The sequence below is a fragment of the Falco peregrinus genome, chromosome 2, assembly GCF_023634155.1.
Source record: "Falco peregrinus isolate bFalPer1 chromosome 2, bFalPer1.pri, whole genome shotgun sequence".
NCBI lineage: Eukaryota > Metazoa > Chordata > Aves > Falconiformes > Falconidae > Falco > Falco peregrinus.
Window position 1 is genome coordinate 122,619,663 of NC_073722.1, and position 24,796 is coordinate 122,644,458.

Genomic DNA, 24,796 nt, shown 5'->3' on the forward strand with positions numbered 1-24,796 from the left:
CAGAAGTCTCAAGGAAGAACACCCTCAGAGAAGCCTCTGCTTTCTCTTGTAACTGTGCACTTGAACTTGCTCCTGGCAGAAGCAATACTAGAAACAACTGCAATAGGGTAGATTATTCTTTTTTTCCACATATACATGAATGTAAAGGCGGCAGACTTTAATAAGACCCAGAAACTTATTTACCTTTGCACAGAGGAATGAAAAAAAAAAAGCACAGTCATGTTGTAACTATAGTTTTTCATAAATGTCCTGTTTGCAATAAAGTGTATTTGGAAACAAAGTCTTCCACCAAGTCTCCCTGTAACATCTTCATAGCTCTCCAGTGAATGTTCCCACAGTTTTCTGGTTTGCCTTGGGGATGACTTAGCTCCTCTTTGATATAATCCAGCCAGAGATCTTAAAAAGAAACACAGAAATTCTGGCGTTAGATTTTGATTGGATATTATTTAACAAATATTCCAAAGCTAACCTAGTAACTCTCTTTTTGTAAGTGTCCTTGATGTTAATGCACTAAGGCTTACTTTGTGAAATTACAACCATCTGCCCCTTGAGGACCAAAAGCCTGGGTTCTATTCCCAGCTGGAACAGTGATGTCTTAAGAAATAATGCAGCAATATTGACCTGTTTACTTTCTTAAAAGGAATACTGCAGTAATCTTGATTATAAAAACATAGCTCCATACTGTTGACAAACCCAAATAAAAGGTGATACACATTTCTTACGCCAATGTCAAAACCTTATTTGCTAGTAGTTCAGCTGAAGCCACCCCACTGTGAACAACAACCCTGGACTGAAAGTGAAGGGTCGCTCCAAAGTGTCATGCACTTAACAGCACAGAAGAAATAAGCTCCACGCTGCATGACAGCAATCACAAGGACAGAACAAACAGCTACCTTTTGAAATGGATGGAAATAAAAGAGGCAGGAATGAATGAATGAATAAATAAGTAAATAAATCCTCTTACCAGAATCTGTTGAACCAAACTCTCTCAAGGCACGTTCATAGTATTCTCTCAAATGAAGCATTTTGCAGGATTCCTAACAAAGGAAGGTATTAAAAGGCCATTTATTTTGTACAGAAGCGAATCTGCAGCTTGATTAGTTTCTTACAAAGAGAGAGAGTCATGGTAATTACACGCGCACACGCACACTGCCAAAGATTAGTTACCATGGAACTTGGTTTTGTGTTACATGCTAGACATAGAAGACAAATATGAACTCATCACAAACTAAGGACGCTACTCATAAGCCCTCTGTTTCCTATTTAAATCCAAAGTTTGAGGTGTATTTTACTAATACAAGGCAGTAATTGGATATTCAACAACTTACTTGCTCCTTTTCTATTTGGATCATCTTCCTGAAGAAGTCAAGTGAAAATGGACGATTTTCACACAGCCTGTAATAAAAACCTAATTAACTTTAGACTTCAAGCCTTTTAACATACACCCTAGAACAACCTGGTTTGAAGGTTTTATTTGTCACCTGGTAAAGGCTCTCTTAACTTTCTTATAACCGCCATTTCTGTAAGTCCAGTCAAGATACATTTCTTTCATAGTCACAGATTCAGCAGGAGTTGTGGCATGTAAGGATCTCTGCAAGTTTAAAAGGGAAAAACCAAAAAACAAACCAACCACATAAGCTACAATTAAAAGGCAACATGGGAGAAGAAATCAAATACTACCTTCTCCCTAATTAGGCATCTGACATAAAGTAGATCTCATAAGTGAGACACAGTACTGGAAAAAAGCATCCCAAAGGGTGTCTGAAAGACAGCATTAGGTAACACATCCAGTATTTTTCAAATTAAAATATTAGTTGTAACCTAAAATACGTGTCTCTTCCACTACTTCATACAGCTGGTAAATGGCATTTCCCTAACATCCTTCAGGTGGAGGGTTTCACAATGCTCTACAAACAACTGAATTCAAGCTTCCACCTGAAATAGATGGTTTATGTTGTAAACAGGGAGGAAAAAAACCCACAACCCAACATGCCAGGCAAAGAGGAAACATTTTTCCCTAAGCTATTTAAAGAATTTACAGAGATTAAAGTCCCAGTTTGTCCTTGAGTTTTCTGTAACGAGGCTGATGTTTATACAGATGGAAAAAACACTTTTCTATGTTCAGACAGGCATCTGAAAACGGAGCAAAAGTTCTAGACCACAAAGTAAAAGAACAGCAAGAGTCCAACACTGGTTGCGCTTACAAACATCTACATGTCTTAGAAGCATGGGGACAACGTTTGTGCTGATGAGCCCATATCCAACTGAATTTTGGTATCGTACAGAGTTCTACTTGAAATTCTTTGATATCAATGCATCCATGAAAGAACTGCAGTATAAACCATTTGTTACATGTTCCATCCACACACATTGTTCCTGTTTATTTAAATGCTGTCATAAAAAGTAGATTTCTATTAGCTAAGTACCTGGTAGAGAGCTTCTGTGTCTTCCTTGCTGTTTGTGCCTTCACTCCATTCCACCCAGAGGATCCACAATGGCAAACTGCCCTGTAAGGTGAGCAGATAAATCCAATGACTGAAATACAGGGATTCTGATTTACAGGAACAGCACACATCCACCGGGTTCTGTATTACAGCTGCTGTAAAAAAAGTCCTTTAGACATAGCTCTTAGAAAGACAACTTCAGATTGAACATTAAAATCACTTCTTGTTTCCTTCCTCACAGGACAAATACTGCTTAGCTGGATAACTGCAAGACACGTTGCAAGGGATGACAGAGAAGTAGTTCTGCGTCACCAAACACTGCAATGCAAAGGGAACTTCCAAGAACAAGGAGGAAAGAAACAATCACCTCCTTGTTTCCTCTCCTCACTCCTCATGCCCACAGTTTGAAATGGAACAGGAAGAAAGCACATAGCTAACTCAAGGCTTGAAATACCACACAGGCAAACTGTATCAGGACAGTGAAGAACAGGAGACACCTGACTGCTAGAAGAGTACACAAAATGTCACCTGTGAGCCATTCAGACTTTAAAACTGTTAATTTGAAGTGAATTTACAATTCCCAAATGCTCCTGAATGCAACATGCATGTGAAATGTCAAGTTATTATTTTTTACTTTTAAAATGGTTAGGGACTTTGAATGCCTTGTAAAGGAAAAAAAACCACCTCAAATAAATACACTGGAAAATAAAAAAAATAAAACAAATAAAAACACCGGAACAAGTTTCCCAGAGAAGCTGTGGAAGGCCCCATCCCTGGCAGTGTTCAAGACCAGGTTGGATGTGGCTTTGAGCAACCTGGTCTACTGGAAAGTGCCGCTGCCCAAGGCAGGGGGACTGGACTAGAAGATCACCTTTAAGGTCCCTTCCTATCCAAACCATTCTATGATTCTATGAAATATCAGAGGTTTCCAGCCCAAAACTAATGCATGCAAGTCCAGCACAGACCTTAGATTTGACGTGCTTAAGCGCTTCTTCAAAACACTGGGTCACATCATCACTCTTCAGTTGGATCAGCACCTGCAGCCTCATCTGCCATGTTTCCACTGACAGGCGGAAGCGCTCAGTTGCAGCTTCTGCCAGCTCCGTAGCCTCCTCAGGGAGGTTGGACTCCAGTAACAGTTGAAGCTAAAACCCAGCAGACACAGCTAATCACCACAAGAGATTTGTAGTAGATTTGTTAAAAAGCAAGGTGTTGAAGACAGTATTACCTGCTTTTCTATCTACTCAAAATGTGAAGATAGGCATGCAAGCAATGCAGGACAGTCTCACAATCTGTATTTCTGTCAACTCTTACCCACTGTTTATAGAGAGCTTCTGGCAGCAAACTGGATTCATGGGTTTTGTTGAACACACTAAGTGTCCTCTCCAGCCTCTAGAACCAACAGAGAAGAAAAAGTAAAGAAAACAAGCATTATTCCTGCACATATCAGATCCCAGCATTACAAGAAGCCCAGTGGATTAGTGTATCAACATGTCACTGAAATTCAGTACAAGTAACTTAAATACTTTAGGTACCTGCATACATTCCAAGATAAAGGGGAAATTTGAACATTTGAATTACATCTGTTCCTTAAGGAACAAAAAACAACATCACAATGCTCTTTTACTGTATTAAAAGGGAACCAAACTGCACAGGATAATTAGTTAAGTCAGTCATACCAAGCACAGATGCAGATGCCCACGTGCCAGCACCACACGGCTCAGACTTATTTGCAAAAGTCATTTTAATTCATCGCTTTCTTTAAACAAGCACAGGTTTGCAGGACTGACAAGGCTGGTTTATGCCCAAGTTATTCATGTTCCAGCAGGCCACATGTGAACTTGACAGTCAAAGTGATCCCCTTAGATGAAGGCTAATGATGCCCACAGGTACTTCTGATAAAATGTCAAAACATATTTGGTTCTTGTCTGATGCATTACAGAAGTGAGTTAAGATACAGATGACTTGTTACTATGATTTCCAAATCAGCTTTTACCTTTTGCTTTAATTCTTCACTGTTGGTTTTCCTGTTGTATCTCTCTAAGCAAAAGGTGATGTAGCATTTCCACATGTCCTCTGTAGAATCAAAGGCATAATATCACACTTCATAGAATTACAAGAGTAAGCACAAATATTAATCTTTAAGGAATAAGAGAATCCAAGCACTAACGGTTAATGCCTATTTTGTTTTAAAATGCTGTATTATAAAATAGGCCCTACATTTATAACATTTAAAAATTACTTCCTGATACAAACTGCAGACAGCTACTCTAGTAACGAGCATCAAGCTTAGTTCAGCTGAAGTTTCAGTGCGTGCTGTCACTTAATGCTCAGTGCACCCTGTGCCTGCACTTCTCAAAGGGCCTGCAAGAGTAAGGACACTCACAGGCAACTGAGAAAATCCTTCTTTGCCTGACTTTAGGGCCACAAAATCAGACTGATGGAATAGCTCTTCTATGAGGACAGGCTGAGACTTGAGGTTGTTCAGCCTGGAGAAGAGAAGGCTCCGGGGAGACCTTATCGTGGCTTCTCAATACTTAAAGGGGGCTTCTAAGAAAGATGGGGACAGACTTTTTAGTAGGGCCTGTAGAGACAGGACAAGGAATAGTGGTTTCAAACTAAAGGAGGGCAGATTCAGACCACGTATAAGGATGAATTTTTTTAGGAGGGTGATGGGACACTGGAACATTTCACCCAGAGAGGTGGTAGATGCTTCAGCCCTGGGAACATTCAAGGTTGTATGGGATTCTGAGCAACCTGAGCTAGCTAAAGATGTCCCTGCTCATTGCAGGGGGGTGGACTAAATGACCTTTTAAAGGTCAGTTCCGACCCAAACCATTCTATGATTCTATGACTTCAAAGGCTATATAAGCAGCAAGTTTGAGTCTGCTTCACCAACAGCCCCTTGATAGCTTCCTTTGAGAATAAGGACAATGCCAGATGTTGGGTATCCACTCCACTGGCAACTCAAAACATTGCTTACTCACAGCTAACTAGCAATATACTTGAGCTCTACAGGTTTCCTTTATTTCGGAAATTTTCTCTATTTACAACTCCCAAACTTTTGTTCATCTGTGGGCTTCTAATTCTCCTCATTGGTTAAGTCACATTAATAAAAGCAAACAAAAAGCACTTTCGGTTGAGCAGCTCGTTCAAAAGCAAGAATGCACTGGAAAATAACCCCATTAACACATAAAATAGATCCCCAAAAGGTAGCATCTAAAAATGGCTTGCTTTCTTTTACGTACAGTAGAGCCTGCCAACACCTACTTCAAACCTTTCACAGTATACAGTATGCTAAAGTACCAGGAAAAAAATGCTACAACGCAGGCAGAACTTGGCACCTGTTGGGACTGCTCTCACAGCCTCTTCAAAGACTGCACAGCACCGTTCCTCTCTCCGGGCCATTTCAGATACTTTCATCTGTTTTGTGGTGTGTTTTGTGGACTTCAGGGACCCCAGCTCCAGCTCACGACGGGCCATGTAATCCCATGTAAGAGGATCATCAGCATACTTGGTCTGCAAACTAAACACACTATGTCTGTAACAGTCCTCAACTACCATTCTTCCCTTGTAGACATGTTTAGAAGGGTTATATTGGTATAGAAATGTACTTAATTTCAGAGTACTCAAATGCCAGAGAAAAAACATCTTACCTTTCCACAAATGAAAAAGTATTAGCTTATTTTGGTTTTTTATTTAATATGGATATTCTCCAGTAATAGCATGAACTAGATAGGAAGCTTTCAAGAGACCTTTCTTATGAGAGAGGAACAACTGAAGAAGCTAAAGATCTATGTCCTGGTTTCAGCTGGGGTAGAGTTAATTTTCTTCTTAGTAACTGATTGCAAATCTGTGTTTTGGATTTAGTATGAAAATAATGTTGATACCACACTGATGTGGTTGCTAATTAACGCTTACTCTAAATCAAGGACTTTTCAAGTTTCCCATGCTCTGCCAGCAAGCAGGTGCACAAGCAGCAGGGAGGGAGGGCAAGCTGTCCAGCAAGACAGCTGACCCACAGCCAAAGGGATATTTCACATCATAGAACATCATGATGGGTATATAAACTGGGGGGAGTTGGCCAGGGGCCACTGACCACTGCTCAGGGACAGGTTGGACATCAGTCAGTGGGTGGTAAGCAACTGTATTGTGCATCACTTGTTTGGTTTTTTTTCCCCTTTGGGTTTAATTCCTCTCTCTCCTTTTAATGAAAGGTATTATTATTATATTTTCTTTACTTCAATTATTAAATTGTTCTTTTCTCAACCCACACGTTTTTACCTTTTTCCTATTAAATTGTTCTTTTCTCAACCCACAAGTTTTTACCTTTTTCCCCTCAATCCTCCTCCCCATCCCACCAGGGGGACACAAGGGGGAGTGAGTGAGCAGCTGCATGATCCTTAATTACTGCCTGAAGTTACACCACAACGATGCAAAAGAACCACAAAATACACTAGCAAAATACATGGTTCCTGCAGTAAATTTATGGAAACTAAGTGTAGCAATTATTCAGCAACAACTATATTTTATCTAAATTTTTCTTAGCAGTTTCTCAAAGCTTTTTCTGAAGTTACAAGTATCTTTCTAAAAGAGCATGCTTGCCTCATGTTCTGTTTTTCAGGGATTTCCCATACACCTTAACATTCTTTTTCCCTAGAGGAACAGCCTTTGGTTGTTAACCTGTCAACCCACTATAAATTAGAGAAGTTATGAGAACATGTTTTTTACAAAACAAAATAATTTAAAAAAAACCCACCAAAACAAAAAACAACCTCACCTTTCAAGAATTTCTTTTTGCAAATCTTCAGTAAAATCAAAGAGCTTTGCAATAGAAAGTACAGCCAGATGGAATTCAACACCTACATTTCAGGAGAAGAAAAATAACCCTATCAAGTGGAGTATTATATCCATTACACACCAAATTTCTGTATCTTTGCAAGCTTTTGTCAAGACACAGATAACATTTAACTGTCTAGATAGATAGCCTTTTCTTTCCTGACTTGTTGCTTGCCTGACTATATTCTTTACGACTTCCATGTTAGGCAGTTACAAAAGAAGGCCATGAGAGACAGGACATTCCAGACTCCAAAGTGATGAACTAGGCCTGTCCTGACACGCTTACAGATCCTTCCAGCACGGTTCCACTCGCAAATGTAATCACCGCCTCCTCTACTCCTTCATTTGACTCTGCCATGAAAATACAGAGGGGTCCGCATCCAAGACAGACCTCTCCAAAGCCGCACATGGTATACATCAAGTAGTTATGTCCCTCCATCTTGTATCTCCACAACTTATCTTTGAAAATGCTAAGTGACATGACTTGACATAATTAGTTCATTGTGAATCCCTATCAGACATTACTCACCTCTTTATTTTTAGGTGCTTACAAATCATTTGTATGCCTATTTATTCAGGATATTTCTCCAGGTATTTAAATACCTGTAATTTCCTCTTATGTCCTTTTCCACCCACTACTTTTCAATGCTGCTGTTGTATTTTGACGATTGTCTTCCAAAATATCCTCATCGATCATGGTTTACCAAAGATACCTGCTACTACTTTATTATTTTACCCAATTCACTCAATAAAATGGGTGAATTTACCAAGCCTGGTTAATATAATCTGCTTTATTATTAGTCTGAATTCTTACTTCTTTGTCAGTAGTACTAGCTAATTAGTTGTGATCTAATGTTCAGTAGACAAAGCAAAAAAGGTGTGTAATTCTGAACTGTCCTCCCACTGTGGTTTTTTAAACAAAAAAAGTCTTGAAACTGTAAGCCCAGCACCTGTGCCACTTCAGCCCAAAAGCTGCTGTACTGGAAGAGGTGTCAGCCAGCAGAAAAGTTATGAAAAACAGAATTATCAGCACTATTTATACTTCAGCATTATCTAGGTTCTACTGAAGAAATGTTATATTCGAAAACGTATCTTAGTATGTACGCTGGAGTTAAGTCTATCTGTATTACCTACTGGAGAGCGGAGTTAAAGGTGACAGCTTTCCTAGTAAGTAAGTACAAAAAATGTTAAATCACCTTTAATTTTCTGAGCAGCATCTCTGTAGATTATGCGAGCCATTTCCCCATTAAGAATCTCTTCAGAATAATTGAATTCCCCCTGCAATTATCAAGCAGAGTATTGTTAAAATGTCTTCCTTTCTCAGCTACCATTTTTGGAAACATTGACAAGACATCAGAAGATGGTATTAATGTTTTGCTTCACCCAAATCTATCTAATTTGTACAAGTCAACTATAAAGAAATAAGAAGCAGTATTACTAACTTTCAAACTGGGGGATGTAACAAAAGACTTTACAATTGTAAAGAAAAATCAATGTATGAAGTATTTGAGCTGAGCATCTCTTGACGCAAACACTTGAAAAAATTGACACAGGACATATACAAAAACTTTCTCTAACCTGCTGTCAAACAAACCATTGCTACAGATCCCTTGAAACTGTGCATTCAGATGTGTGATACACAAGCAGACAATAACTCTTCAGTAAGTTTAGCTGACCTACCAAGTCCATCTTTGCTCGTTCAAATTCTTTCTTTTCCTTCCTCTGTTTTTCAGCATGCATCAGCTCCATTCTGAAATACTGCAGAAGAGAGAATAAAATGAAATGATTGTGGGGGTAGGAATAATCTAAGTCCACAAACGTGGTAAAACAAACTACCTGAAGAGCTACAAATCAGGACTTGGCCAACATCCTATGTATGTCTGAGTGCCTTGGTTTTTAAAAGTGTGTCCGTAACAGCTATCTGCCCTACATATTTACTCAGGAGTTTCCCACATGTAGAAATTACCACTCCCTAGTCATTCTTTAAACCTTAACTTGTCCTCAAAGAAAACCATGTTTCCTAGCAAAGGCTTGGAATGCCAGATCTAATCCATAGAACGATGTCCTAACAGAGCTTACAGTACTTTAAAAGGGAATTCTGACACATTTCTCTTTGAACAGTGTAAAAACCTCATTTCACATAAACACACACAGTGTTTGCTAAACAACTGAAAAATGCTACCAGTACTAAGTTTTTTTGTTTCCAGGGGTTTTTTTAAATCCTTCTGACATTTCCCCACTAATGAGAAAACAAGTTTTTTCCAGTTTTCACAGACTGATACGAGAAATATCCTGGACTCATTTGCTCTCATTGATAAAGTAACTGGTTGTAGAAGAAAACCAGGAACTCACTTCTTGATAAAGTTTTGGGCACTCTGGATGGAAGCGCAAAGCGCGAAGAAACAAGTGCCTAGCACTTTCTGATGAGAGTTGTGTCTCCATTTCCCATTTCGCTGCCATAATCCACAGTGCTGCAACAGGTGATACAAATAAATTCATTTTAAGGCAAAGCAAGTGGTTGGTCATGAGAACCCATTCTGAAGCTACTCTCCAGAACGCACAGGTTGTTTTTGTTTGATGTACCCACCCCAACATAATCCATGATCTCAGCAATGGAATAAGACTGATTATCTCCCACATAAAACTGAGTTAAAGGACAGATGTAACCAGCTAGGCAGATCCAGGAAGTTTAATCTGGTATAGCTACAGATCCAATGATGTACAATGTCATCTTCAAAAGCCAAAAAGCTGCCATGAGTATTCAAGATCTACCTCTGAAACATCTACCTAGTCCCCAGTCCACCTGGGAAATGGTCACTCAAACCCCGAGGACTCCTATTTCACACCACCTTTTGATTGCTCAGCACAATCCCTGTCAGAGCCCTTTTCTCCGAAGTAGCAGCAAAGCAAAGCAAAGCGAGTAGCAACTTTTACCCTAATAGCTTGAAACAGAGATCTGCAAGAACTTAAACCAACACTATACAATATATAGTCATTTATGCAGCATTCACCATTGTTTTATTTACCTGGTTTATTGGGATGAATGGCCAACATGGAAGAAAACACCTTACTAAGCTGATGTTTTGCATTCTGTAAAAGAAGTTTTGTTTTTAGTACCAAATTGAGCCACCAGCAAAGTTTCATTATGAACGGTTACAATTTGTAATGCAATTCTACTGGAAAAGACACTTCTCTGCTACTTTATTTTCAGTAGAAAGTTTCTCAGATTCAATGCTGACCAGCTTTTAAATGTGACCAGACTAGATCAGCATAGTTAACTCAAACCATTCTGAACTACACAGCTAACACAAATGTCACCTAACTCACAAATCCATAGTCTCACAGACACTTTTTTGAGTTAAAGACTGCATTTTTCTTTGGCCACCTGCATTACTATGACAAGGTCACCTTCTTCAGTACAGGAAAGGCAATGACCACATGGTAATAATAATAATGTGAAGACTTGCACAGGTAAGTTTACAAAGCACACAACTGCCAAAACTACACTTTTCAGCATTGCCACTATAAGACATGTTTGTAACAAAATCACAATTCACAAACAGGTGATCCATTCATTCCAGAGAAGGTATAACCAATATTATCATTCCTCCAAACCAAACATTACTCCAGATTCTGTGCAATTAGCCTCACCTTTACCACCTGCAAGCATCAAACTTCATACTAATTCATTCTGACTCATACTCTACATTTATATGTATCAGTGAAAATCCCAGGCAGCTCCAATAATGCTATCAAAATCGTTTCAGTATGACAACATGGGGCAATAAAGTTTGTAACCCTGTCTTGTAATTCAAGTTCCAGATGCCTGATTATAAACACCAATCCAGTATCACAGCTCTGGTTAAGATTAGCATCTTGAAAACTCACCCACTGCTTGCAAAATGCAACATGTGAAAGCCAAAGCTGGACATCTTCCTGTTGGAAATGCAAGAGGGAAAGAATCAACCATACAGTAAGACAAGCACAAAATCACTTGCACATTGACAAGCAAATATGCCCTTGGTACAACAACTTGGCATGCAGAGAGAAGGAATTCTGAATCTCAAGTTCCCTTCTTTTTTTCCCAGATCTTCAAATTCCTGCAAAACACCCAAAGAAAACCAACCCTTCCATCTCATCATACACTCTGAGCCTCTCCAATCAGATCTACGTTACACTGAACTCAATAGAGAACTCACTGTCATGGTTCCTGAGGCACCTCATTTAGATCTTACCATGAAATGTATATCAAGACAATCTTTTCCCAAAGCCACTGAAAGTTCTTTTCATTCCGTTTCTAGACCTTGTAAGGAGTCAGACCAAACTCACATTGCAATATGTGGTTCCAGACAGTTGAGGACTAACAATTTTGAAAGCACAAAATATCATTTGTATACAAAATACATCTATCCGTTATGAATGATCCACTTCTAGGCTACTGCTAATTGTAAGAGCAAACATACACTTAATTTTTCTACTACATTATTCTGTATTACTGCAAGTATTTGGTGGCAACGGTATCCAGGTAATTTTACATACCAAAAGGGCATTTTTCAACCTACCTGTACAAATAAGCAAACTTACTTTCCATTTTCCTGTAGCACGGTTGAAGAGGCAATGGACTCTATGCAGAATAGAGTTCTCAATTTCATCCTTCTTGAATGAATATCCAATGCGCTAGGAGAGAAAAAAGCATTGATTTTATTGCAATAAAAATTTTAGCCTAAGTATTCTGCACTCTAAAGAACTGATAAACTTACTGCTCTTCTCTTCTTGATCAGTTCCAGCAGATTAATTTCATACTAGAACGGGGAGAAAAAAAAAATTAAAAGCAAATGAGAAGACAAGTAAGGAAAAAAAAATACAGATCAAGGCTTTTTTTATAGCTAATCAGGTGGACAATACAAATTACATCCAGGAAAACACAAGCAATAATTTTTTGGCCAGACCACTACATTTCTAAGGCTGACTAAAATTAAGCTTGAGTATTTGTATTGAACATATTTCAGACTTGAGCTGTTAGCAACCCCTATCTCTAGAATCATAATACACAAGGCAAACTTCTAACAGCACAAAAAAATTAATTACGCTTAACTACAATCTCCACATCACATCAAGGAACTGGGGTCTCTGCATCCCTAGAGAAACTACAGGAAAAAGTCACGAGAGACCCTCTCATCCCAAACTAAGGCTCCAACTCCTGGCTACACCTCATGCTCTGGTGTGTACTGATTGTAAGCCAACAACCGCTTCATACGCTGGTGTGTATCGATACAGAGCCTCAGCCCGTAACTGCCCCATGCTCTGGTCGGTCCTGACACACAGCCTGAGCCCGTAACCGCTTACAAGAGCCCAGGCGAGGAGAGGCCTTCGGGAAGCCGCCGGGTTTCCACGTGTGTAACTACAAAATAACTCCTGAGCTGGCCCTACCACGTGAGTTAGGCTCGCTCTGCTCGTCAGTAGAGCCTACCTGAATATAGTTGATGAAATCCTCCTTCCGAAGCGCTCTCCGCTGTATTTTGTACTCCAGAGCCGAGGCTTTCCTCAGGACGGCCCTGCGGGACGGGGGAATCAGCCAGCGGAGAGATCGCGCCCCCGCTGCGTGTGCCGCCACCCCTCGCCGGGCGCCCGCCTCCGCGGCGGCCGCCCACCTCACCTGATCTCCCGACGCGTGAACAGCCCTACCCGCTCCAGCTGCTCCAGCTCCGGGATGCGGTCCTCCAGCCGCTGCTCGATGCGCTCCGCCATGGCGGCGGCACGGACCCCTCACGCCGGTGTAGCCCGCCGCCACTTCCGGCCGCCGCGCTGCCCCGCCCCCAGCCTTCCGGGACCGCGCCGCTCTACCGCCCCCTGCCGGCAAACGGCAACGGCGCAGCGAGGCGACCCCGGGGCGGGCAGGCAGCGCCGCGGTGGCTGCTCACACCAGAAACCGGTACCAAACGGAACGGCCCCGGGGCAGCAGAGCCGTTATGGGTACGGACGTCGCGGGGCTGTCGTGACCCGAGCGCAGGGCCTGTCGCCCAGCCTCGCTGAACCTCTTTCACGGTTTAACCCCAGCCAGTAGCTAAGCATCCCAGAGGGATGGGGAGAAGAATTGGAAAGGGATGTGAAACTCGAGGGTTGAGAAATGAAATAAAACAAAACCAATAATAACGATAACAACAAAAACAATTATAATGAAAAGGAGGGAGAAGAGGAGAGGAATGGAATCCAAAGGGAAGGGAGAAAAGAAAACAAGTGATGCACAATACAATTGCTCAACACCTGGTGACCCGATGCCCAGCCCCTCCCCAAGCAATGCCTGGCCGGCCCCATCCAACCCCACCAGTTTATCACCGAGCATGATGTCCACGTGTCCCACGGCATGGGATACCTCTTCAGCCAGTTCAGGTCAGCTGTCCTAGCTGTATCCCCTCCCAAGTTCTTGTGCCACTCCAGCCTTCCCACTAGCAAGGCCTGAGAAACTAAAAATTCCTTGACTTACATAAACTTTACTTGGCAACAACTAAAAATATCAGTGTTATCAATGTTGTTCTCACACCAAATCCAAACCGCAGCAATAAGAAAGAAATTAACTCTTATCTCAGCCGAAATCAGGACAGCCTCACACAGTTGGCCTCGGCCCATTGGTCCAGCCTGTCCAGATCACTCTATAGAACATTCCTACCCTCAGATTGATGCTCCCACCCAGTTTGGTGTCATCTGCAAACTTACAAATAGCGACGCTATTTTCCAAGAAGTGATCAAAACAGGAAAGTCACCAGGAAACTGAGAGGCACCTTCCAGTCACAAGACCAAGAACTACAGACTACTGCGTTCAGAGCTCAGTGACTGAGGCAGCTCTGAATCGCAGCTGTGTCATGTGAAGGGATCGGTTACCCACCTGGAAAGGACAATAGCCGTTCGTGATGTAGGCTGTCCACCCCAGAGGCTCCCATGTCCTACACTGAACTGCCACAGTCTACGGTTTTGTATATTACAGTGCTATCAAGTGCTATTACACCTTGATATGCTCGCATATTCACAATAGAATTGGCAAAATCCAGCAGCTGCCTCAGAGTACTTGAGCCACCCCTGCAGTGGAAAGAGGAGCTTCCCACAGCAAGGACAGCTGGAGAGTCAGAGGGGGGATCAGCACAGCCATCCCAGCGCAAGCCATCCCAGCACAAGCCATCCTTGCTTCTGAGCCAAAGCCTTAAATCTCTTGGGACCTAAATTTCAGTGAGTTCACCTCCCATTGAGTTCAGCTTTCAGTAAAGCAGACAACAGATAATCCTTCTCAAAGTGGTGGTGTAAGAGTATTATTCATAATCATCAGCAACACTTATTAATTATATCACATGTGACTTTTTTTTGAGGTGCATCAGCTCAAACAGATTCCCATGTAAGCCCAGACTTTATTTATTTTCATATTTCTGCATCTCATTGCGTGATTTTATATTACAAAAGCATTCTGTATTTAGAGCTTATCTATCATGGTGCACTTAGATCACAACATGTAAATGAGAACACCACATGCAGTGTAGGAGTGCAAAGCTTAAAAGGTAGATAGATGTCAGCCATTACCTGGAAACCTCTGGGATATTCTATTTCTATCTTCTTGCTCTCCTCATTCTTTAAACACTAAGCTCTCCTTTGGTTGAAAAACAGAAGCAGCTGCAAAAGAGAGATACAAACATAAACAGCAGTCTTCTCAAACTTTAAGGTTGATCGTTCTATCAGTCTGAAAACACTGTTTTGTGATCAGCCTACAGTGTTGTGCCACCTGCAGTCAGTTAGGAACTTTGAAACTCAAAGCCCACCACCAAACAATCTATGACTGTTTTAATCTAGATGATAGAGAAGTGTGTGTACCCTAAGGGGCAACAGCAACCTCCACCTTGAATTGTGACTCCAGGAGAATTCAGCCATATACACGTATCTGCCAACAGGTCTTTGATACATGCAAGTTATTCACATACTATCTGCATACCGGTAACAATGTGTGTCCAACAATGCATCTTAGAGTATTAAATCCCTTGTTAGCACTTGTCAAAGCCCCACAATATCATCCGATAGAAGCACACAGGCATAGCACAAACCACTCTGCAGGACCCATCACTGCGGGACTCAAAGAAAGAAAGAATGGTGTGCACCAAAACAATAGACTCCCCAGGTTTCTAGTTTAGAGGACTAGTATTTCCCACTGAAAACACACACACAGAGTGAGTAAGTTTAAAATACTGAACTTGTTGATGACCTCACAGGATTATTTACAAATAAAATAGATCACAAACTGATTGAAAACATTTTCTGTTCCCTCAGATATCCCCCCTTTCCTGTAAATGGAAAAAGTACAAAAATACAAATGCCTTTCCTCTTCTTCCCCCAGCAAAACAACCCTTAGAACAATTAACATAACGGACTGTCAGAAGTGTTCAAACCAAAGTGACAAATGCAGTGAATGGCAGGCAAGCCCAGCCCGACCCACCAGAACACTGCATGCTGGATTCGTCATGCAAATCAAAATGGAACCTGACATGTTCTTTGTTCATTTTCCTTTCAAAAAATCTACTTTAAATGCCTCCCATGTGCCTTGTTTTGGAAGCTGACATTCCAAATGCATCAGTGCAAATTAAGAGAGGGATCAATTTCCAATAAAGACGTTGTGATACAGAGTTTCAACAAACCTTGTTGGGAAGACTGGAGAGACAACTGCTGCAGATTGCACCTGTAGGGTCACTCAATTTGCTGCTGCTGCTTCATTTATGAAGCCTCTTCAGAAAAACTCCATCAGTAGGTCCTTGCAGGAGAAGTTCTGGCAAGCTATTGCAGCTTAATATTTATAGAGTCTGCAAGCAATGGATATATTGTGAATTAGGAATAGTAAGTGTTTTTTCTGTAAGTCTTGCCTACATTAAAATGCATGATAGTGAATGTGTGTAAGGCAAATATTTAAATTATAAATAGATATCTATATCTTATTTATTTCTGCTATTTTACTGCCTGAATGCACAAACAATTACAGCTTTTTAGAAGATGCCACCAGATACACAGTATTTTATATATTAACTTATACTATATATGGAGATGCCTTTTAAACAATGAGAGTGATGTTCTGACCTCATGAAAATAATTGGGAAACTTGCACTGACTTCAGCTGAGCCAGTGGTTCATCATTTTTAACAAAACCCTCAAAACATATTACTGAGCATGTGGAGCTTTGGTTTAAAAATACATGAATATATCTGTTAATAAAGCAGCTTGGAATTTGCTCTCAAAAAGAAACTAATCCAAACTTCAGACTATATTAACTTCTCTAGTTTTGTAATTAAAGCAATTTACATGACAATTTGGTTTTGCTTCTGCCAAACTTAGCAGTCAATCTGCATAAAAAGTGGTTTCACATTTCCACTCTGAACCTCCAATAATTTATATTTAAGACTATGCAATTGGTCAGTTGGACTGCTCCATACCTACATTAATACTGGTACATGTACCCATCCTACACAAATATTATTTTTTCCATTCTGATAGACAAATGCTTGTCTTTGCCAATGCATTGCTTTACTCTTACTGCTTGGCAGCCCTTACCCTGCAGCATTAGATCTGAATGCTTTCCAGAATTTCATTGACTCACTTATCTCTTCTGCATATCAATCATTGCTAAAAAGAAACCCCCAAAATAGTATTTTCATTCAATGCCTTAACAGAACTATTATGTGACAATTTACTCTTACATATAGTCTCTTAAAAAAGGCAAGACCTTTACTTTCTTCTCTGCATTAGCTCTGAACTTCAATTTTTATGAATCAGATTTTTCCTCCTACTCATTTTGAGGCTTTCTGTTTCATCTCAGTTGCCCCCAGATCTGAACATCCATATACAGGGAATTTTCAGTGAAGGGGAATGACGCCTCTGGAATTGTTTCCTTGCCAGTTCACATCTGGTACTCAATACAAGATCCATCTGTTTATTCAGAGTCTCCAGGGGCTTGTACAGTAGTGGCTACAAGTGTGCCTTTTAATTTGGTTTTGTCATTTGGCTGTAGAGTAGTTGACAGTCTGTCTAAATGCAGCAGGGCAGTTATAACTAGTCAGTCATCATATTCTAGTTGCCAATTCATAATCCAATGGAATGCCAGTCACATTTCAACAATTTAAAACTACATCAGTCATCTCCTCCTACATACTCCCAAACTGTCAACACCATGAAATGTATTGCTTAATTACCTTTAATTTAATTATTCCTTACACATACATTTGCACTCACGATTGTTGCCAGAGCTCTGGAGAGCAGTCTCATGCTAATCTTGATGCACCTCACTAACCTGCCTGGGTTTAAAGAGTAGATGAAATTGTGGCATGTCCTTAGGTGACCTAGATTGGGTGACCTTAGGTTACTAGCATAAGTAACAAGGAAGGTAAAGATAAAACTTGCTCAGAGCAAAGCCTTATATCTTTTAAACACAAAGATGTCAGTACCAGCATCAATTAAGCTGGAAAGACCACAAATTATGCCACATATACATTTATTTCTCCTTCCAAAAAGTGGGATTAGTATTGGTCACAATTTGCCTCCCGCTATGTTTCTCACGTCCTTCTGTGGAGATGCGTTTAGCATGGTAATAGCACTTCGACCACAGTCACGGCAACAACCAGTAAAACTACTTCAAGAGTATGGATAATTCAGATTGTAGCGTGCAGAATTATGTATCCCAAGCAGCATTCTGAAAACAAGATAAACCCTTGTAAAAGTCTTCCGAAGCAACATCTAGCACATAAAACCACAGACAACATGTTAACTTTCATTTGAAACACTTAGGTAAACTCTCTTGTGTGTGAATTCTGTATACCTGTGTTAAGTGGAAAACATTGGGGAAATAGTTTCTGCCCTGATCTTATCATTTAAGTAGTTGCTGATGACAAAATTCAAAATTCTCATCTTATTAAGCTGTACTTGGTTTAGCCACAAAAAAAAAAGAATTGGTCCTGTTAAAACTTACCTCTTACTTAAAGCTGAAATTAATTTGTTAACTAATTAATCTGAGGTTTCATTTTACTATCTATTGGCATATTCTTTGATCCTCCTATTTTTCCTTTTGATTGACTGAAGCTTTCATTCTTGCCCTGTCATCAGACTTTTTGGTGAGAAACTTCTACTTTCACCTGTAACTGACTTAATTCTCCCATCTTCCATCAGTTTCTCCTCTGTATTTCTCAGTTTAATAATTAAGTTTCCATCAAAAGTTTTTCAGTTGCTGTATCTTTCACAGTTTCCACGACTCCAGAGAACACAATTCCTGAAAGTTCATTTAGAATTATTTTTTGATAGTTCTGCAGCAAGTACTACACATGCTGGATCTCTGAAATTACAGTATGAACTAGCATGAGTCCTGTTCCATTTCCAAGTATTAAGCATTCAAACTTCAAAATCTGGCATTTTTTTATTTTTTCTGTGTATTTTGTTTGGAATCATACATTAAACATAATCCAGTGTAGGTGTTTTTTGTGACCTGGAACTATAGAATCATTTAGGTTGGAAAAGACCTTTAAGATCAAGTTCAACCGTTAACCCAGGACTGCCAAGTCCACCACTAAACCATGCCTTTAAGACTTTATCATATACAGGAGATCTACAGATTTTCTGTCAAAAAGGCAAACAATTCTGGATTAAAATATTAAAAGTCTACAATTCTCTTTTCTGAAGCTCAAGTTTAAAAAGGGGGCTCACAACAAAGATCCACAGTTTCTGAGGTCAAAAGGGACGTGAACTTTTATATACCTCACCTCAAGCACCTTCCATTTTTTGAACACTTATAAATTTGATGAAGACATTCAAAATGAAGGGCACAGACCGACAAGTAAGCCAGATAAAGGTCTATTCTGAGTGTTGCGTGAGCAAAACTGAGCAACAACAGTCCTTCTACACAGAGACTCCATGAGTCCTTTTCCTACGTATGGAGTCTTCAGTGACACATGGAATTTATTCAGGTTTTAACACAGGTGAATAACATTACCTTGTTTTCTTTCAGCAGACACTTCCTTCTGATTTTGATCCAAACTTATATGAATACAGATCTTATTTTAGACTGTCTTTAAAACTAAGTGGATGTTATCCTGTATTTACTGCTTTTACCCTATAAACATTTTTGGTTTATTTCATTGTAGGAGATTTATTTTTCTGTAATTAATGTTTTTACTGTTGGTACATTTCTGGGCTTACACTTAAATTGATGTCCTGCCTTTCTAGAGCAAATGAATATGTTGGGCCTAGGCTTTTCATAATACTTTTGAAACAATTCTGGTATTTTTAGTCTACTATCTGAACAGTAAAGACAAACACTACTGCTATAAAGCTACCAATCAAAAATAAAACATTAACTGAAAATCAGGAAATAATTTTCACTGTAAAGAGTCATGAAAGAGACATTAAAACATCACTAAGAGAACTCCAACAAACAACTCCTGAGCACTCACTTCTAGTAAGCAATAATGACAAATAGTTATCACACCATGTGAATGCAGAAGATAGGTTACTCAATGGTGCAAAACATACTGTGCATTCACTTTTCACTCTCTACAATAACTCAAGACACATAAGCAACCTGCTCACTGAAAGCTGTGCATTATGGGTGCATTAAGATTCCCTGAGGGCCAAGTTCCTGGAGTACTGTGCTCCTGGAATACATTTGAACAGCTCTGTACAAAAGCAGTCCTCAGCCAAAAACACATGAATGAGAATCACAAGTGGCTGCTCTGTCAATCTTCCGCACATACCACATTCATAGCTATACGTCAGAACACTTAGACTGCTGTGTAAGATCTTAGCTCATCCCTTTGCCTCGCTTCACTACAGCTGTTCCCTTACAAGTAAAGTTTATTTTCCCTTTTCTTAGTTCCCTGCTTATAAAAACAGGGCAGCACTAGACATTAACGTGCAGAAAACCGAAGCGAAACAGAGCTGCCACCCAAACAGCAAATATGATCCTGCCATCCTAAATATACCCAGTACTCCACCTACGCACTCTCACGCTGTTATCCAGGCAGCTGTAGCTGCTCCCTTTCTCCGGTTGCAATACTGCGTAGCCTCTGTTGACTACAGACTGGGAAAACACCAAGTGGGAGTTGACTTTTGCTTTCCAAGCAGGTAGGGAAGAGTAGCTTATCTAATTATTTCCATGGCCTGTTACTGCTGATCAACATTAAATTAATGTTGAAATAAAGAAGATGTCTTTATTCTGAAAAATGGTTTAGTAAATACTGCAGTTGGAATTAATTCAGCATCTAGTGAGGTTTGTTCATGTAAGTGAAAGAAAGGGATGCCACTGAAATGGATCTGTATTTGGAGTACAGTGATGCAGCTGTGGGACCCATATCTTCCATCTATGCATGAAGTCTCAGTTCTACTGCATTTATGCATTCTCCTTCTCTGGGTGAGAAACTGTGGAACACCTGGGTTTGGTGGGCTGGACAGAGTGGGAAGGAGAACCTGGAAGCATGAAAACAGAAAGTAGTAAAGTTCGGATGTAACCACAGAAGTGGAGTGTGTAAGGTCTCCTCCATGCTGGATGCCCTTGGATTCCACTGAATGTGGTCACTGGCTCGAGGCCAAAATAACAAAACGGAGCTACCCGGAGACACTTAATGTGGATTTGTTCTCCTCAGCAACACCCTCAATAGCAAACTTGAGTTCCTTACCAATGTGATGTAAGAGTGCTCCCTAATAAATACTGACGCTGGCTTTCATGATGGCCTGAATCTGTAAGCAATTTTTAAAAAAGATTGACCAAAAGTTTATCCCCACCTACTAAGCACTACTCTTTTGTTCCAGTTATATTTAAAAATAAGTTCTCAGAAGATAAGCTAGATCTGTAGTAGTATTTAGGTAGTTATTGACAATATAGACAGACCCATGTTTAAAGATGTGAGCAAAAGAGTATAATTATACTGACAGAACTTTCATTTAGACTGAGCTCCCAAGTACAGAGGTATTTATTTCCCCTTTAGAAAAGGATTTACTTTGTAAATATTCCTGTGCTGAGATACAGTAAGGATTTATTTTGTAAATATTCCTGTGCTGAGGTATAGTAATCTGGAGAACTGGAAGCTGGAAAGTTAAGTAGGATAGCTATAGGGGTACTACAGACAACGAAGAAAAGCATGTTACTATGAAATGAAGAAAAAAGTCATAAAGTACTATAAAATATGTGTGCACTTACTCATACATATCTGAAAAGGTAAAAATTGCTGCAGTTTAGCCTTTCAAGATGACAGGAATGCTGGGTAGGTACAGGCAGCAAAAAGCCTTAGGAAAAAGGGATTTAGAAGTAGCATATGCTGTCAATCTGCAGAAGACAAACCTGATCTTTGGGATATAAAATGCAAATCCCATTAACAGTACATGAAAACAAGAATGGATTGGCCATCTCAAGACATAAAATCTGATATATCATAAAAGCACCTCTGCCAGCTACTTCTGCTTTTACTACCATGGGTTTGTTCCAATAGCAACCCTGGTTTGCAAATGATTGTTTCTGCCATTTATCATATTAAACTAATTAAACTGCCCTTTTTTGCATTATTGTAGGATATTTTCTATACCTATAGCAAAAAAATACACTAGTTGTCATAATCCTTTACTTTTTTTAATTTTATGAGTTAATATCAATTTCAGTAAGGTACAATATATTTCACTGCTTTTTTTTTACTACTTTATTAGAAAACATATTTTTACTGGCTTGTAGCTATCCTGTCATTTGCTAAATACAGTCAACTTCTTTGTGTTACCTGATGTATACATAAACAAGAAAAAAATTTAAAATTATGTTTTTTTAACAAGTGCATTGTAAAATCTATAGGGGTCTATATTATCAGGCAGGTCAAGGACATAACAGTCTTATGCCACAGCTCATTTCTTCTGAAGAAACCATAATGATTTCCACTTTCTAAAAAGGAATATGTATTTTCTTGCTTCTAACTCTGCAAGGTAAGTTACTTGCTATTTTATGCCCTGCACTCTTTCTAGCCATCCATACTATGAAGCCCCAAATATGACATTTCAGAGCTGTTGAGGCTCTTTCAGTTGAACGTATCAACCATACTCTATGCTCTTTAAGTACATATGAACAGCCCAGAGCAGCAGCAGATCTAAACAACTTTAAAAATGAAGGGTCTGTCTATTAACTAAGGAAAATGGGCTCAAGCTATCGAAGCTCTACTGTTTAACAGTTTCCAGAGGGCTCTCTGTATGTACTCATTTTGCGCTGTGATGTCCTGTCCCATTCAAGGCTAGAGTCTCATCCTTAGTTCTTCTGTTCACAAGCATATCCGACTCCAATGCCAGAGATTAATTGCCTAATTATCTTTCTTACTCCTGCTTGGAAAGTTGCCCTCTGGCTCCTCCTCCTGGTTTTGAAATTTAGAAGGATGAGCCACCAGAAGCAGCAGAGGCTTGTAAACAGTGGGGAAGAAACAGGAATAGCTTTTAGGCAATAAACAACTTCCAAGGACAAAATAGGAGCCTTTCTCACACATACTGCAATATTTGTTACCTTTTGTCACTTGGCACTGGGTGTCGCTGGCCCGAAGATCAACCCTGGATTTTTTTTAATTTGGTGTACTGCTGATATCAAGCCTATGAGTTCAGAAGACTGGCAAATACCCAATGCATCAGAAGGCTCACCAGAAGTCCCCTGGCATTAAGAGCAAAGAAGCTACACATAGGGTCTGCAAAAATGTACAGTGCATTAAACACTGCTGCTGCTAGTAAGTAAAAGTATATTCAGCAACAAGAAGTGGCTGTAGAGAAATTTAGTAGGAAATAGAAGATCAAGAAACTGGAATACTAAGCAGAGACAATTAGGAGAAGCAGGCTCTAAAATGTATAACAGTATTTTAGAAATAGCACTTTTTGTTAAAAGGGAAGAAAAACAGAATGTAGGTTAAATGGTACAAAGATTAATTTCTAAAAATGTAATAAAATTAAGGTTTAAGCAAATGACAGAAAAGACTGCGTGTAAAACATTAATGCCTGACAAAAATGTAAGGAAAACGAGTAACAAAAAAAAAAAAAGCACAAGGGAGGAAAAGATCTTCCCAAAACAAACATGAAAGAAAAGAGAAAAAGAGGGGAGGACACTGAAAAATAAAAAGAAAGTTTCAGATATTAAATAAGTATTGAGGAACTGTAAAAAAAAAATCAGATGGGGGAGGAAATAGTAGCCGATGAAGACTTGTGTATATACGTACATTTTCTTAAAACATAGTAAGGTTAATAACAGACAATTGAGACATCACATTAGAATCCCTCTCTGTTGATAATGTAAGGCACATTTACAGCACACCTGACTTTTAACATATGGTTTTCCTCTTAACTATTATCATTCAGTTCATTTTCCTTAACACTAGAATTAGAAAATAAACCAAGATAGTATAGTGCCAGCATCGCAGTTGTATCTGGTTTGAAAATTCAAGGCTGTGTTTTCACACACAAACCATTTTTCCCCTACCTTGTACTCTCGAAAAGTTTCGCAAAAGAAAGCAAATAGAACGCGATGGCTGTCAAAGCCTTTTACATATCAAGCTTGCCGCACCACTGATAAGGACTTAATTAAATAAAGCCATTGCTGAATTTTCTCATTGCACAGTTGGACTCTATCACATTTTCTCACACAGGTGAGGCAGCCAGGCTTCTGCCCTGCAGGCCCGACCCAAACGCGTGGCTCAGCGTCCAGGGCTCCGAAGATAGCCACAGCAGCACAACTTTTATTACCCCATGGACTCCGCGGGTTCTCACTAAGCAATGAAAGGTGGGAATAAAACCAGAAACGTTTTATTGCACCTATGGGCCATTTCTTGTGCTGTCCTCTGAGGAAACCTCACGGTTAACTAAAGTTAAAACTACGGGATACCAGCAGCACCTCACGTCTGACCCAGCGTTAACCATTTTTACCAAAAACGGATACCGACTTACACCCAAGCCTCTATTTCGAATAACTTGGCTCTTTCAACGACGGTGCCGCAGCTCCTGCGGGCAGCTGAGCGCTCCCTCGGGGACGCCGTCCGCAAGGGGCAACTCCGCTCAGGCGAGAGGTGCACCTGTACGGCCGCGGAAGCAGCGGGACATGGCGCTCGGAAAGGGGCGCAGCCACGGGCAGGGGCACGGACAGTCCAGCTGGGGCACGAACGGAAAGCCCGGCGGGGGCGGGCAGAGCCGCGGGGCCAGGGCAGGAGCCGGGATCGGGGAGGCGAGGGACAACTCCGGGCGGCAGGCGGAGACGGCCCGCTCTACCCAGCATGCCCCGCGCCGGAGGGCGAGCGGCGTTTCCCGCGAATTCAGTTCAAAGGAGGGGGAGGGGAGAAGCGCCAAGCGGCGAAGCGCACCGACCAACCAAACTCTTCCAGAACCATCCGTGCGTCACGCGGGGGCGGGCCCCGCGCCGGCCAATGCGGCGGTGCGGCGCCATCTTCGGAGCCAATGGGCGAGTGGGGGAGGCGGGCGCGTCGTGGTCGTCGGGTTCGGCTGGTCGTAGC

At 40.5% G+C, this 24,796-nt stretch overlaps 1 protein-coding gene across 1 annotated transcript; it reads right to left on the minus strand.

Annotated features, from left to right (window-relative positions):
• Positions 1 to 103: 103 nt before the first annotated feature.
• Positions 104 to 13,099, minus strand: UTP6 (UTP6 small subunit processome component). The gene is made up of 19 exons (XM_055795371.1): positions 12,940 to 13,099; positions 12,754 to 12,838; positions 12,044 to 12,085; positions 11,868 to 11,960; positions 11,172 to 11,219; positions 10,310 to 10,373; positions 9,636 to 9,754; positions 8,964 to 9,041; positions 8,480 to 8,561; positions 7,225 to 7,306; positions 5,789 to 5,970; positions 4,441 to 4,520; positions 3,759 to 3,836; positions 3,410 to 3,589; positions 2,427 to 2,507; positions 1,482 to 1,591; positions 1,329 to 1,395; positions 965 to 1,037; positions 104 to 396 (listed from the first exon to the last, which is right to left on the minus strand). The coding sequence occupies exons 1-19, from the start codon at positions 13,029 to 13,031 to the stop codon at positions 239 to 241; spliced, it is 1,794 nt and encodes a 597-aa protein (XP_055651346.1). The 5' UTR covers positions 13,032 to 13,099; the 3' UTR covers positions 104 to 238.
• Positions 13,100 to 24,796: the final 11,697 nt, after the last annotated feature.